The following is a 14,934-nucleotide window of genomic DNA, read 5'->3' as shown; positions in this document are numbered from 1 at the left end:
CAGTAACATTCAACTTTACTTCTAGCATGTCATTATGCAAAAAAAATCCTTCCAAGGTTTCTGACAGAAAGTTAATAAAGACAAAGCCCAAAAGCGCAAAATCTGCTACATCAAGTAAGATGACAAACTTTGTAAACTTTTTATACATATGCAGAGATTGGCTGCAAAGTATTTCATAATACTTTTAGAGTAAAGAAGAAAAAAAATAGTGATGGTGACAAGTTACAGTTATATGAAATATATGGCACAGGCCTGGGTCCAAGCTTTGCAGTTAATGTCTTTCTCCCTGTGCAGGAATGACTTCCCCAAGCTTTGAGGGAATAAATCATGATACCCGATGCATTTTGCACTCTAAATAAATAGGAAAATGTACAAGTTTTGCACTGCTTTTCCTCAGAAATAGAAGCTCACTCCTGCTGAATACACGTGAAGTTAAGAAAAAAAAAACTAGTAGAAAAGGAAGGAGCCATAATACAGAAAAATCAGAATAAAAGGCTTTAAAAATGCAAAATGTATTATAAAGTTAAGCATTACTTGTGAAGAAATGAAGCATAGTGAAGCATCACTGCTAAAGAAAACAGATATAAGATTATTGCACTATTCATTTATACACTTCATTGAATATTAATTTCTAATCAGCTGTAAAGATAATGCCACTCTTGGACACATCTAGAGTCCATCTTTGCTGACTGTACCTAGAACCAGGCACATTACTCAAACTACTGCACAGTGTAAATATGATTCACATGAAAAACTGTTTCCCATCAGTTACTGGTACTATTTCTACAAAACTGTGCTGATTCTGTGCTAGCAACTGAGCCAGTTCCCTTCTGAGATGCTTCATAATTCATAGCCCGCTAAATCCCTTTTTATAAATAAAACGCTTTTTTCAGCTACTACTTTTTCTGACACCTCAACCTCCACTACGATCTCATTTCTAACAAAAGACAGCACATCCACAACAGGACTCTTGGACTCAACATCATAACTTTGGTGCTGAAGACCATCACTAAGAAATTATTGCAACTCTTAGTATTTGTAATTAATATTAGTAAGGAATAAGCCCTGCTATGTTATGTTCCTTGTATTTCTTTCTTAGAAACTGTTATAAATATTCTCCTGAGTTAAAAAAAAAAAAACAAACAAACTTGTGGATTTAAAGGATAGTCTGAAAGTTAAGTCTTTTCAACAGGAGTGTCAGTTATCTACATCTGCATAATCAGAATGCTACTTCCTGATGTCATGGTAAATCTGAATAATTTTCAAGACATACATTCTTCTTCAGTAACATCATTAAGAGTGACTCACTATACACTGAAGTAAGTACATGTTTTGCAGAATTTCCACAGGGTGTATGAATTTCTGAAATTCTAGCTTCTGCTTAGATTATCCCCTCCTATGTAACAGACAAAAAAAAATTACCACAATTTTGTAGAAAACAATTAATGTTCTGTTTAAAAAAACCACTTGTTTTGAATGGACCTAACAATTGTCTTAATCTTACTTATTATTTATTGGTGGTTGGAGAGAATTCCTAAAAGCTTTAAACTCAAAGATGTAAAAATCCCACATTCTATGACCCTCAAAGGAGACAGACGGCATTGTCTCTTAAAATTGAAACTCTTGACCTAAATCTGATGTAGAATAGCTTCCTTTATTTGTGGTAAAAAGAGGCTGTTGAGAGCATATTGTTAAGCAAACTATTTAAGAACAAAACAGATCACCACCGCTGCCAGTAAAGGTCTATTTTTCAAATTTTGAGAGCAACAGCATGCAACCATTTGGTTCATTCAGCTGGTTTTTATATATTGAAGTATCTGTTGTGCAGTGTTAAGGGAGAAATACTGTTTTGAAATTTGTTAAAATATAAGGTGTGGATAAAAAATGCCCAAGTTTACCTCTCCGATGTCAGCTGCACAGGCTGCACAAACTTTGAATTGGGTTTTTTGTTTGTTAGTTGTTTTTTGGGGGTTTTGTTGGTTTGGTTTTGTTTTCTCACTTGTATGTATCATTCCCTCCATCTAAATAAAATTTTTACTAGCACTTACACAAATAAATACCATAAGCTTTCCCCATAGCAAAGGGCTGATGTTTAGGTTGCTAGGTATCAACTGATATGATGTTCAAGTTTCTAGGTATCAACTGATACCATGGTCAGCACTCCAAAATATCAAGTAAAGACCTTCAACAAAAACTTCCAAGAGAAATAAAAGACTGAAATTGTCTCCTGAAAATCAAAAGCTCTATCAGTGGGAATTTACTAGGCCTGGCCAATTCTTTTCCCCTTAACACTTGGTTTGAAACATTTTCCTATGCTTTGATATTGCCTTTTCTAAGTAGCCTACTTAGTATACAATTTCCTTTTCTCAACTGAAAAATGTACAATGTATCTGCTTTCTTTCAGTGGGGAAAAAAGTAATTTTTATATACATATATAAATAACTGATGGAAACATGTATAAGGCTAAACAATGGTCCATCTTCCAAACTTAAGCTAGTAAAAAAACATCCAAGACTGTACAGCATCTGAAATCTGAATCATGACAATTGCAAATGAATCTGTATCTGTCCGTGGAGCCTCAGTGATACTCAGTGGCTGCAGGAGAACTCAACCATGTGATTCACACTACAGCTTCATATATTTCCAGATGAGTCCCTTTTCCCTCTAAAATGCTCCATCTGTTATAATCACATAAATGTCATTTAAATTATCTGTGATTTATTTCTAGAATCATTTTCAATCTGTAGCTTAGCTTTCTACAATTATTACCAGTGTTTCAGAAGTTCAGAAGAATTTACTTTTTACTGTATTAGTCTGTGATATGAAGCTTGAATGCAGGCTCTTTCTGAAAACACCTCTGAGGAAAAAAGAGGTTACATGCCCCAGTGGAGAACAAATCCATTGCTACGACCTTTATTGCAAAGCCTGTAGTAAGGCTTACTTCACTAAAAGAGGTAGTAGTCACCATGATGTCTTATTTGCATTTTAAGCAGTACTCTAAGCCTCCTCTGCACTGAATTACACAGCACTCATGAAGCTACCGAAGTTGCCATATTGAAATAAGGCATCAGATTCTGAAACATTTAACATTAAAAATATTTCATGCTTAAAAATATTATAAGAATAGAAAGCATAGCATGAGCTGAACTAATTGAAATGTTATTTCATGGGAACAAATCCAACTAAATATATTTCTCCTCAATTCGTAAATCTAGCAGGCACCATTAAATGAGAAATGCTAAATTTAAACTACACACTCAGTAAATTAATCAAAAAACATTATAGCACAACATAAGAATTAGCCTCCAAAATTAAAAAAAAATACATATCAAATAAAAAGGGTCTCTCCTTATTTCCTTACAGAAACCACAAGTGTAGTTTTGCTTCTTCAAAAGCAAGACCTAAATTCCCTCCTGCTTTCTAACAAATTCTAATGAAAAAGGGAGAATGGATCATTAATTGCAAAAAAAGGGGGTATCTGCTTGACTTGCACAAGTTGGATGAAATGGCTTTAATGCTTAGAAAGATACCCGAGTTCTATTAAAATGTACTATTTCACATCCTGTTAATTATTAAAGTAAACCTTCTTTCTTTTTTAGAAAATATCCTGTCTTTCAATGAAATAGACTTCTAAAGCATGAATGAATCCACTTTGTGTGCATTCTTTGCATACATCCCATTTTTTCTGTTTCCTAGGAAACCTTCAATCATTGCTACATCCTATGTGGAAGGGCATGCATGTTTTTATAATGGATAAAACCATCCAATTCCACAAAAAGTACGTTTCAAAGAACTACTGAAGCAAAGTATTGCTATTTCCTATAGGAAACTTCATAGAATCGTTAAGGTTGGAAAAGACCCTTAAGATCGTCAAGTCCAACCACTAACCTATCACTGCCAAGTCCACCACTAAACCATATCCTCAAGCACCACATCTACCCTTCTTTTAAATACCTCCAGGGATGGAGACTCAACACTTCCCTGGGCAGCCTGTTCCAATGTCTGACAATCCTTTCGGTGAAGTTTTTCCTAATATCCAACCTAAACCTCCCCTGGCGCAGCTTGAGGCCATTTCCTCTCGTCCTATCGCTTGTTACTAGGGAGAAGAGACCAAACCCCACCTCGCTATGACCTCCTTTCAGGTAGTTGTAGAGGGCAATAAGGTCTCCCTTCAGCCTCCACTTCTGCAGACTAAACAACCCCAATTCCCTCAGCCGCTCCTCAGAAGACTTGTTCTCTAGACCCTTTACCAGCTTCGTTGCCCTTCTCTGGACACACTCCAGCACCTCAATGTCCGTCTTGTACTGAGGGGCCCAAAACCGAACACAGGATTAGCGGTGTGGCCTCACCAGTGCCGAGTACAGGGGCACGATCACCTCCCTGCTCCTGCTGGCCACACTATTCCTGATACAAGCCAGGATGCCGTTGGCCTTCTTGGCTGCCTGAGCACACTGCCGGCTCATGTTCAGGTGGCTGTCAACCAACACCCCCAGGTCCTTTTCCTCCAGGCAGCTCTCCAGCCACTCCTCCCCAAGCCTGTAGCTTTGCATGGGGTTGTTGTGACCCAAGTGCAGGACCCAGCACTTGGCCTTGTTGAATCTCATACCGTTGGCTCCTGCCCATCGATCCAGCCTGTCCAGGTCCCTCTGTAGGGCCTTCCTGCCCTCCAGCAGATCGACACTTCCACCCAGCTTGGTGTCATCTGCAAACTTACTGAGGGTGCACTCAATCCCCTCATCCAGATCATCAATGAAGATATTGAATAGGACCGGCCCCAGCACTAGGCCCTGCGGAACACCACTCCTGACCAGCTGCCAACTGGATTTGATTCCATTCACCACCACTCTCTGGGCTCAGCCGTCCAGCCAGTTTTTAATGCAGCGCAGAGTGCACTTGTCCAAGCGGTGAGCAACCAGCTTCTCCAGGAGAATGCTGTGGGAGACAGTGTCAAAGGCCTTGCTAAAGTCCAAGTAGGCAATGCCCACAGCCTTCCCCTCATCCACTAAGCGGGTCACCCTATCATAGAAGGAGACCAGGCTAGTGAGGCAGGACCTCTCTTTCATAAACCCATGCTGGCTGAGCCTGATCCCCTGGTTCTCCCTCATGTGCTGCGTAATGGCATTCAAGATGATCTGCTCCATGACCTTTCCCAGCACTGAGGTCAGGCTGACAGGCCTGTAGTTCCCCAGATCCTCCTTCCAACCCTTCTTGTAGAGAGGTGTCACATTTGCTAGTTTCCAGTTGTCTGGGACCTCCCCAGTTCACCAGGACTGCTGATAAATGATGAAAAGTGGCTTGGCGAGCTCCTCTGCCAGCTCCCTCAGTATCCTCAGGTGGATCCCATCTGGCCCTATGGACTTGTGAACATCCAGGTGAAGGACCAGGTCGGTGACTGCCACCTCTTCAACAACTGGGACTTCGTTCTGCATACTATCTCCATCTCCCAGCACAGGTGCGTGACAACCCTGAGGATGACCAATCTGACTATTAAAGACTGAGGCAAAGAAAGCGTTAAGTACCTCAGCCTTCTCCTCATCTTTCGTGGCAAGGTTACCTTCCACATCCAAAATAGGAGGGAGATTCTCCCTGGCCCTCCTTTTGTCATTGATGTATTTATAAAAACGTTTTTTGTTATCTTTAACAGTGGCGGCCAGTTTAAGTTCCAGCTGGGCCTTCGCCATCCTAATCTTTTCCCTGCATAACCTCACAACATCCTTGTAGTCCTCCTGAGTCACCTGCCCCTTCTTCCAAAGGCGATAAGCTCTCCTTTTTTTTCTTGAGTTCCAGCCAAAGAAACTTATAAAAATTAATTTAGAGAAGTAATTTGGACAGCTACCAAGTGCAAATGAAACAACAACATCCAGGATTAGTAACAGTTTTTTACATGCAGTCAATCACAAAAAAATTACCTTCTTGCTAAAGTCCACAGTAGCATTCTTGTGTTTTCTAGGAGAACCCTAGTTTGCATTATGTTTTTTGCATTGGTTTGTTCTACAACAGACTATTTACTTTCAAATATCTATAATATTTTCTCTCTTTACTACTAATCATTTTGTTAATGGTTAACTCAGTAAAATAGTTTCTACAGTTCCTTACAGTAACATCTGTGGAAGACACTATACAAAATAAAAGTAACAGGAAAAAAATTGTTTAGAAAATTCAAATAATAGATCATTATCCCATAGTGTACCATAAACATACAGTTAGAGCTTTCAAAATCAATACTTTATTATTTACTGAATAGTCTGTAAGCATGTCTGTGTGTCTAATTAGTCTCCTCTTGGTTACTGATTAAGCATTCAGCAAACCACAACAGACCCTTAAAATCTCTGGGATCAACATGATTGTACTGACATGTTTTGCCGATGGATATGTCAACTACTTTAAAAGATGTGACATGCAGATTGTAAGTGGTAGCTACATAAAATACAGTCCAGATATTTGTAGGTACCACAAATCCACCCTGAAAATCTTTTTAAATTTCTGTATACTTTAAATATTGTTACCAGCTTAATAAAACTATTAATAAACCTTGCCTCTATGTGCAGAATTTGCTAGAGATGAATAGACATTCATGTTCCTTTATGAAGTTTTGCATGCTGTTTTAAAACCATATATGATTTTTAAAGAATAGCATACCAGGGAGAGGGAAATACATCCATATTGTAGTATGTGTTTTTTATGGCTCCTGAGTAGTAAAATCCACCATGTTCCAGAACTAGGGTTTTTTTGATTCAGATATTAGACTATGCACATTAGAAATCTACTCCTTTTCCCAAGTCTTCCTCTCTTTTTCTCAAGTAAGCAAAAGGACTCTAACTTCTATACTTATGATAAAGGAAGTGCAAATTCACTAAAAATCAGCTAGGTAAACACACATCAGTAAAGCACATTAAGAATAATGAAAAGCTATATCGATTTTGTTGCTATTCTTCTTTTAACCACTCAAGCGGAGTAAAGAGCTAACAAAAGAGCTAACAAGAGTCAGATCAAAAAGCTCATTCAAAAATCAATGAAAAGATCTCCCTTGATTTCAGCAGCCTTGCAGCTAATAACGTATATTGTCAGAAAAGACAGAAAGTTTCTTTTCAGGAAGGACCTTGAACTTCACACTTACGCATGAAAACGCTTAGAGGCTTATTAAACAGTGAGAAAAGAACACAGAAAATACACATTAGCTTACCCAGTCAAAAAATCAGACGTTTGAGACATTTTGGATGCCTCTCAGTTGCACACACAGAAGTCAACATAAAGCTAATAACAACTTAAAACAAAGCATTTTAAAGCAAGCTGGAGCAGTTTTGTAGATGATGCTCACACAGCTCAACCATCTAGGCACTGATGGTGAGGTAGATGGCTGGGGAAAATAAACCTCACCAGCTGTGCCATACTGAAGCCAATTATCTTTCAAATTTCAGATACCTGTCTTGCTGAAGCAGTAAACAACCAGATGCTCATTCCTGTAGTGTTATCAACAGTGACTTCAATCTGCAAGGCTCTTGGTTCAGAAAAAGAAACAGTAGGGATGGGGAAGGAGATTTACACAGACTGGGTGTATCTCAACAAGTGTGAATTTAACAGTGCTCCTCATCAGGCAAATTAAATGTTTTAAAATACACTTTCCCCTTTAGGTGCCCTCCTCTTCTGTTACTAGGTCGAAACAATTTAGCAAATATCTCATTAACTGAGGATCAGGTTCCTCTGTGTTTCCTTCCTGCTCGTTCCTTTTCCCCTCACACTTATATACGCAACATGCAGCTGTGGTGCACAGTCAAGAAGAAGGGCTTTAAAATGTAAGTGCTCAGAATAGAAGTTCCACTCTGAATCATTTCCAGCCTAACACTTCTGATTTTAAGTCTACAATAATTTAGCTATAGCTGCAGGAGCACTAATCATGATTAACTGATGTGTTCTTCATTATGTGAGCTGCTTCACTTTAAAGGCTGATAGCGTGTCTGCTATTTCCCTTCCTGCTGTACTCATACAACCCCACACACTCTGCTCCATTTACTGGTTATTTTGCCGAAGTACCTTGGATTACACAGTTAGCTGCACTGTCTTAAAATGTGTCTACATTACTGAGGTGCGGAGTAGGATTAACGTTCAGTTTCTGGAGTAATTTGAAGAATGAGGTCAACAGATTAAGCCCCCTTCCCCAGAGCAGCTTCTCTTAAAACTGGCATTATACCAGCTTTTGCATAGATGCATCTCAAATTACATGCACACACACTATATTTAAATATATATGTCTTGACATATGTATGCACATATACACATATATGTGTCCATATATACACATACAAAATAATCCATATTGTACCTGGCACTATTCTGTTCCAGAGGACACAAAGGTAAAAGTGGAAGGGAGGTGGGGGAGATCAGAGCACCAATTAAAACCTAGTTCTCGTGGATAGATGTACATCTAACTCACAAACCAGAGGTTTCCACTGGAAACATAAAAACCAGAGCGCTCTGTAGTCTCTCAGTTCTCACATGAGCTGGGAGTCTCAGGGGCCTCTGTAGTAGCCATTGAACCTGACCTCCACCCAGGTAGGGTCATTTTAAATTTGACTCTTGGCACACACCCAAGAAAGGAAGGCATTCAGAGGCAATTTGCTTTTGTCAAGAGTTCTGCTTTGTTGTCATTTGGGGAAAATGTCACCTAAATAAAGAGGAAGATATAGAAGGCACTGAAACTTCCTTTTTTTTTTGTAAAGCAAACATAGTAGAAGTGCAAATGTCAGCAGTGGGAGGAGAAAGAGGAAATAAGAAGTTGGGGGAACCATAGGAAGTAGAGGAAGATGATGGGGACAGGAAAAAAAAAGCATAGCAGGAGGATGACCAGAAATGGGAAAGGAATAATACTACCGGTAGCAAAAAAAAGTACAAAATACCACACAGGCCTATATTCTTCTTCCCTGTGACTATCCTAGGACACTGTGGCCCTTGCACTATTGTATTCATGTCCCCATAGAAGACAGAACTGTAAGGCACTCCCCCTCTTAAGATGTATGGGCCTGGTTTCTGGAATTCCCTCCTCTTGCCCCACTGTGAGAGCTGGGTCTCTCAGAAGCAACATACCACTCTCTAGTGGTCCACCTTCCAGTCCCTTTTATTGAGATCTGACAATTGCTGTGCATATGTGAATTTATCCTCCCCCCTCTTTCATGTGTACCCTACAGAGGGACTTGAGATGCTGTAAGCAGACAGCAAGCTGGGGTGAAGAGCTAAGGACAGATGTGCTTCACCCTTCATTTCTGTCAGGGAAGAGAGAGGATGAGAAAAATCTATCTGAAATGAATGAAGCAATTCACACCTCTCAGAGCTGTTGTTTCAACCTACGTTTATGTCTCAAGCCATATTCATCTCCATCTTGTATTCTCACTCAGTTCAAGACATCCCACTGTGATGAATAGGTCATTTCACACCTTTCCGAAAAGTCTTCTGTTTAAAGGTCAATTTCTTCTAAGTGCTATATAATCCCTATGCTTATCTAACTGCCTTGAAATCTGGCGTGGTTACTGCAGGTGGTGAGTAGAATTATTGATCTAAATTATAGGTCATGTGAGTCAAAAATTCCCAAGATACAGCCTTTTTTAAAAAAAACAGCATTCTCTAACATTGACCGATTGTACCAATGTTTCCTTTGTGCACACATCTAGAATATAACTGGGGCCAGAGTCTGAATTGCTTAACATTTACCCTAGCAAATGAAAGGCATCAACTGTCTCCTTGGTATTCAGAGTTCAGATATTTTTTTAAAATTTCAGCTCCACACATGCAGCGAATTAAATGCTCAAGACTTCAGGGAGTTCCTGACCCTTTGAGTAGGTCTGAACATCTCCTAAATAAAACCTGGGAAAACCTCTTCCTTAAGAGGAGGAGGCTAAGAATCCTTCTTCTTGCACTTACTAAGTGTTCAGAAGTTAGACATGAATTGAAGTTAATGCATTTTGAAAATTAAGAAAAATAGGGAAAAAAGGTAAGTCGTACCTCTCGAAATAGTTCAAAAGAGATAGGAGGAAAGGGACAGGTTGGTCAATGGAAGCCTACTGTAGGCTCTGGTGGGACCTCAAGCTCAATAAGATTATAAGAGCTTCAACAGCTTGGAAAAAACTATGCATATATGTACTGTGCAACAGCAGTGATATATGCAAGCAACTGCAGAGTACCAAGTATCCGCCATACAAATGGTGCTTGAAACACCAATGACTTAGTGGAACAGGAAGGATTTATAAACTGAAAATGGCAGCAAAAGAGTTTGGGGGAAAGGAAAGGAAACACAAGCTGGTGTTTCCTCTCATGTCCTTCTAGTTACCGTCATTACTGTTGAGATGCTCAGACACAGACCATACCTATGAATCTTTTCACTGGCAGTATCGGCAGCAACACTCTCAAAGGATTCCACTACAGGACCATAATTCCCATTTATGCTTCCAAGCATGTACAAAAGAGAAGGTATCTTTAGGAACAGAGATGCAAACTCTTAGCTGCTTTTTACTGCTCAGCCTGGCATACCAAACTATTTTGCTGACTTTTTCCATTGCAACATCACTGGAAAAAAGCTGTTTTGCCTCAAGTTGTATGCAACCTGCCTGGCACAGCATCAAAATGAGACATGGATGAATGGCCTGACTAAATCCTTAAAGGACTTTCATGTTCTGCCTTCCACCACACAACGGAGGAGCTCATCTCAACAAAAGTGACTGTAGTAGAACCCATGTCAAAGAAAATCACAACTCTTCTAAGCTGCTTCAGCTCATGCCTCCACAAATTCATTGTGAGGTGGATAGCAGTGTACATACCGTGAGTGAATGGGGGGGTCTGCAGGTGTGTGTTTCCAACTAATGCACCTTAGGTTTATATTTTCCATGTGCTGGAAGCTGCAGTACTATCAAGCAATCAGAGATTTAATTGAGGTATTTTTTGGTGAAATTCTGCCATTACTGTTTTGTCATTTCCCTTCATTTCTCAAGGGTTGACATTTTTCAGCACTGAGAAACTATTCATTTAATTCTCTAAGTAACTTCAAAAATGAACCACATATAATTTTACAAACAACTGTGCATTAGTGAATAAAAGCAAAGTTACCATGGAATGTGTATGGAAACATATTCGACCTCCGTTAGAATGGCAAGGGTGTTTGTAATAGTCAGTGTTTTAAAACTGAATGCCAGATGAATTCACAATAATATGACATAACAGACTACTATTGGAAACATCTACTCCAACAGTGTGTATACAGTCACATACTTGCATATAAATTACACAGAAACTCAACCTAAATGATGCTAATAAAACAGAACATAAACTCTGACAAAAAAGACATAAAGCAGTAATTGAAAGAGCAGTGAGGTAATCTGATGAACTAATAGCTAGAGATATAAAAACAAATTAGAATTCTGGCGATTCATTCAAGGAACAACTGTTCATTGAACTTTATCTTCTTATTCAGATACTACCCATTAGAAAAAAAATGCATTCAAAATTAAACACAAGCAACAAGCTATTAAGTAATTGATCTGTGGATGACAAAACAGCACTCTCCTAGGGTACAAGATTACATCAGATAAATGCCATATTAAAGGAAATGAACTCCAAATAAGTCAACATGAATCGACTTCGAAACTAAAATAGGTGTCAAGAACGTAAGAGCTCAAAAGTAGGACAAAAGATAACTATTCCCTTTCAAGGGCTTAAAACTTATAGGAAGGGCAGGTTCATTTGTGCTTTCACAATACATTTGTTATAGGAAGGCAAGTAAAGATGAGTTCCAAAAGTTCATCATGAACAGCTCTACCTCAATTATTTGAAAATGGAAAGTCACCTGGTACTTCTGTATTTCACTGGGGGCAGAACACCTGAAAATGAACAGGTAAGACAGATACAAAAGTGCAAGTGCAACAGGAAGAGGCAAAATCACTCCCCCTACTGTCTTTAAGGAAAGGTGATTCTGGTTCTCAATATCCAAAAAATGTGTGGGGTTGAGAGGAAGGTGGGCGACTGAAACGCTTTTCTCAGATGGAATGAAAAGGGGAAGCATCTGAGTTAATGCTCCTAAAAAAAAAAAAAAAATTGCCTGAATTGTTACACATTTGTTGACAAAGACTCATACAAAGCTATGTGTCAAAATGATAGCACGACTTTTCTTGAACCATTGACAACAGTAGATATACTGCCTCTTCTACTCATCCCCGAAGTATGAAGTGTTGCTGAAGCCACCTTTGGGTAGCTTAACACAGATTATTTTTTTTCTTATGTTATATAACTATCTCATCTTCTCCGTTAAATAGAAGAGCACTCCACAGAAATAAGACCTTCTCAAACAGAGTAAGGAAGATAACTAAGCTATTTTAATCTCTCAAATAAAGGGTTCCTGAGCTTCCTCTTCAATAATTTTTAATTAAGGTATTTAATAGGATGATTCCCACACAGAATACTAAGCACATATCATTTTGATTTCAAAAGGACTGACCCAGGGAGAATTTGGGGCACAGACTACCACAATGTAGAATCAGCAGTGAGGGAGTAGCATCAAGTGGAACTCCCTTGGATACAGCAACTCTCAGTGAAAACTTTAAAACCCCAGTCACAGCAAAAGCAAATGGTGCTCCAATCATTTTACTGCCAGGAGTTACATTCCTCCAGGAAAGCAAAAAGCATTGTTTTTTTTCATTAAAATTCAAGTTAATAATTAAAAATAAGTGAAAATGGCTTCTGAACACTTAAATCTGGGGTCTGGCTTCTTGGTAGTCCACACCATAGTCTGTGTGCAAAAGGCAGTATATTTAACATCAGTTAGTGTTCTCAATACTTAAAAATAAAAACAACAACCAACCTTATCTAAAATGAGTAAAGTAAAATTTTCACATGATGAGATCTTATGCATGGCTATTTGCATTAACAGATTAAATGTAATTTCTTCCCTTTTAAATAACTTACCGGGTTGACAATATATCAATGAGTTCTTTTCTGTTCTGGACTCTGAGTGTATTAGTTTTGTATCTGGAATCCTTACTAACTTCAGGCAAATTCAGGATCTAAGTAAAAATAAAGGTGAGTAAGAAATGTGCTTGGCAGGAGATATTTATACAGCTAAGGAAATTCATTACCAATTTAAGATAGCTTTCAAAAAATCCCTACTTCTCATTAATCTTTTAAATAGATTAGGAAATTAAGCAAAGATAATGCCTCCTGGTTAATGTTACATAACAAGTACAGAAGAAGACAGAAATTAAACTTAAGACCCAAATCTTAGTTGATAGCTTTCACCATTTGCTAGGAGAAACTTTTATTGTAAAAGTTTGTAAATTATTACCATGAGACTGGAGAGATCTGTGGGATTATCCTGCACTAACTTACATGTCACAGAATAAGAAATATGACTGTACTTCATATGCTATACTGAGAAAAGCTATGTCTAAGAATATTTCTTTCCACTTCAGTAATTTCTGTCAAATAGGCAAAAAAAAAAAAAAAAGGTGTTTTTCTATTGAAATGTCATAGTGTTTCTTTATGATTTCTTCCAAAAGAATTAATAAAGAAAATTGGTGGTATAACCTCCAAGAAAGGAGGAATATATCTTCTAGATGTAACTCCCACCTGGCACATTAGAAATTTAACCATCATGCAAAGACAATGTGAATTATACTATAAAGGGAATTAAATGTGGAGAATGAGACTTAGAATTTTGTAGAGACATTTATGAGACATAGTAGCTGTGCAGACAATCAATACTTACTAAATAATTTATCTATTTATGCCACAAAGTATTTATATAGATCATAAATAAACTGAATGAGTTGTGCTTTCTAAATTCAATAAAAAATATCCCAATAACATCAGCTATAGAGGAAGGCAGACTAGAAGCTTACAAAGAAGCTGTCATGTATTCTTCATGTATTTTTACTCACAAACACACACTCGAGATCAATTTTACTTACTATGAGTCTTATAATCATTCTAAACAGGCCACATTTTTTTACAGGGCAATTTCCGAGATGGCTTACAAAAAACCAGTACTGGCTCAAAGCTGAAGTCCCTACAGCCCATCATCCTATCTCTGCCTGTGGCTGAGTGCTGATGCTTAGGACAAGCTTAAGAACAGGGCCAGTATATATGATACTTCCTTAATATTTATCCAAACTTCAGCAATTTTCAGATGAGGGCATTTCTGAGTTGGAGCTGTTTTCTACGCATTTAGCAATCCTCAATGGATTTTTGTTTTATTAACACGTTCAGTCACTCCTTGAATCCATATGCCTATGTAAGTGATACATAGATCGGTGCAAATCTCTATGATATTTGCCTGAAACCTAAACTCCTACTAATTCCTTGGTTCAGACCAAGGCTGATATCGTTTAACGACTCCTCACTTTGCTGGAGTGAATAAGGATATGGATTCCCTTCTGAGTGAATAGCTGTTGATGACTTAAAACCAAAATAGGTATTCTTTCAACAGATATTTAGAGATATTCAAAACAGATAGTCACCTTTGATGTTTTTGTCACCTACATCAACAAAACTAAGCATGGAAACCAAGGTATCAGTCAGTTATGTTAGAACAATGACCATATTAGATAACTTCTGCAGATTTTTGCCTGCAAGGTAACATAAAACATCGATCTAGTATCTTCCGTCAGCACTTAATTCATAGCATATTTTCTTTTCCTTCTATGTTTACTCAATCTAGTTTATGAAAGTCATAACATATTATAATCTAGTTTTAGAAAATGTTCTTCTCCTACTATCTGAAAGTTTAATGCTAATATTGGTACCCCTTTAAAATTATCTCCTCTTTTTAAAACTGCTATTTTGGAGTTACAAATCATTGCTTTAGAGAAAAAAATCATGCAAGGTTGTTCAAAGTAAATGATAGTGAATAGTTATTTACGAGAGCTTAAAAACCCAAGAAATTAATCAGAAAACTATGAT

General features: G+C 38.0%; 1 protein-coding gene across 3 annotated transcripts in view; it reads right to left on the bottom strand.

Annotated features, from left to right (window-relative positions):
- Nucleotides 1-14,934, bottom strand: part of SUGCT (succinyl-CoA:glutarate-CoA transferase) — a 333,594-nt gene that overhangs the window by 197,355 nt on the left and 121,305 nt on the right. For all 3 annotated transcript variants that reach the window (XM_075083703.1, XM_075083704.1, XM_075083702.1), the window contains one exon: nucleotides 12,943-13,040. In XM_075083703.1, coding sequence (XP_074939804.1) covers nucleotides 12,943-13,040 — 98 coding nt within the window. The remainder of the gene's footprint in view (nucleotides 1-12,942; nucleotides 13,041-14,934) is intronic.

The sequence above is a fragment of the Phalacrocorax aristotelis genome, chromosome 2 (assembly GCF_949628215.1).
Source record: "Phalacrocorax aristotelis chromosome 2, bGulAri2.1, whole genome shotgun sequence".
In the NCBI taxonomy this organism is placed as follows: Eukaryota; Metazoa; Chordata; class Aves; order Suliformes; family Phalacrocoracidae; genus Phalacrocorax; species Phalacrocorax aristotelis.
Note: the sequence above shows the minus strand (reverse complement) of the source record. Positions and strands in the feature narration are given on the sequence as shown.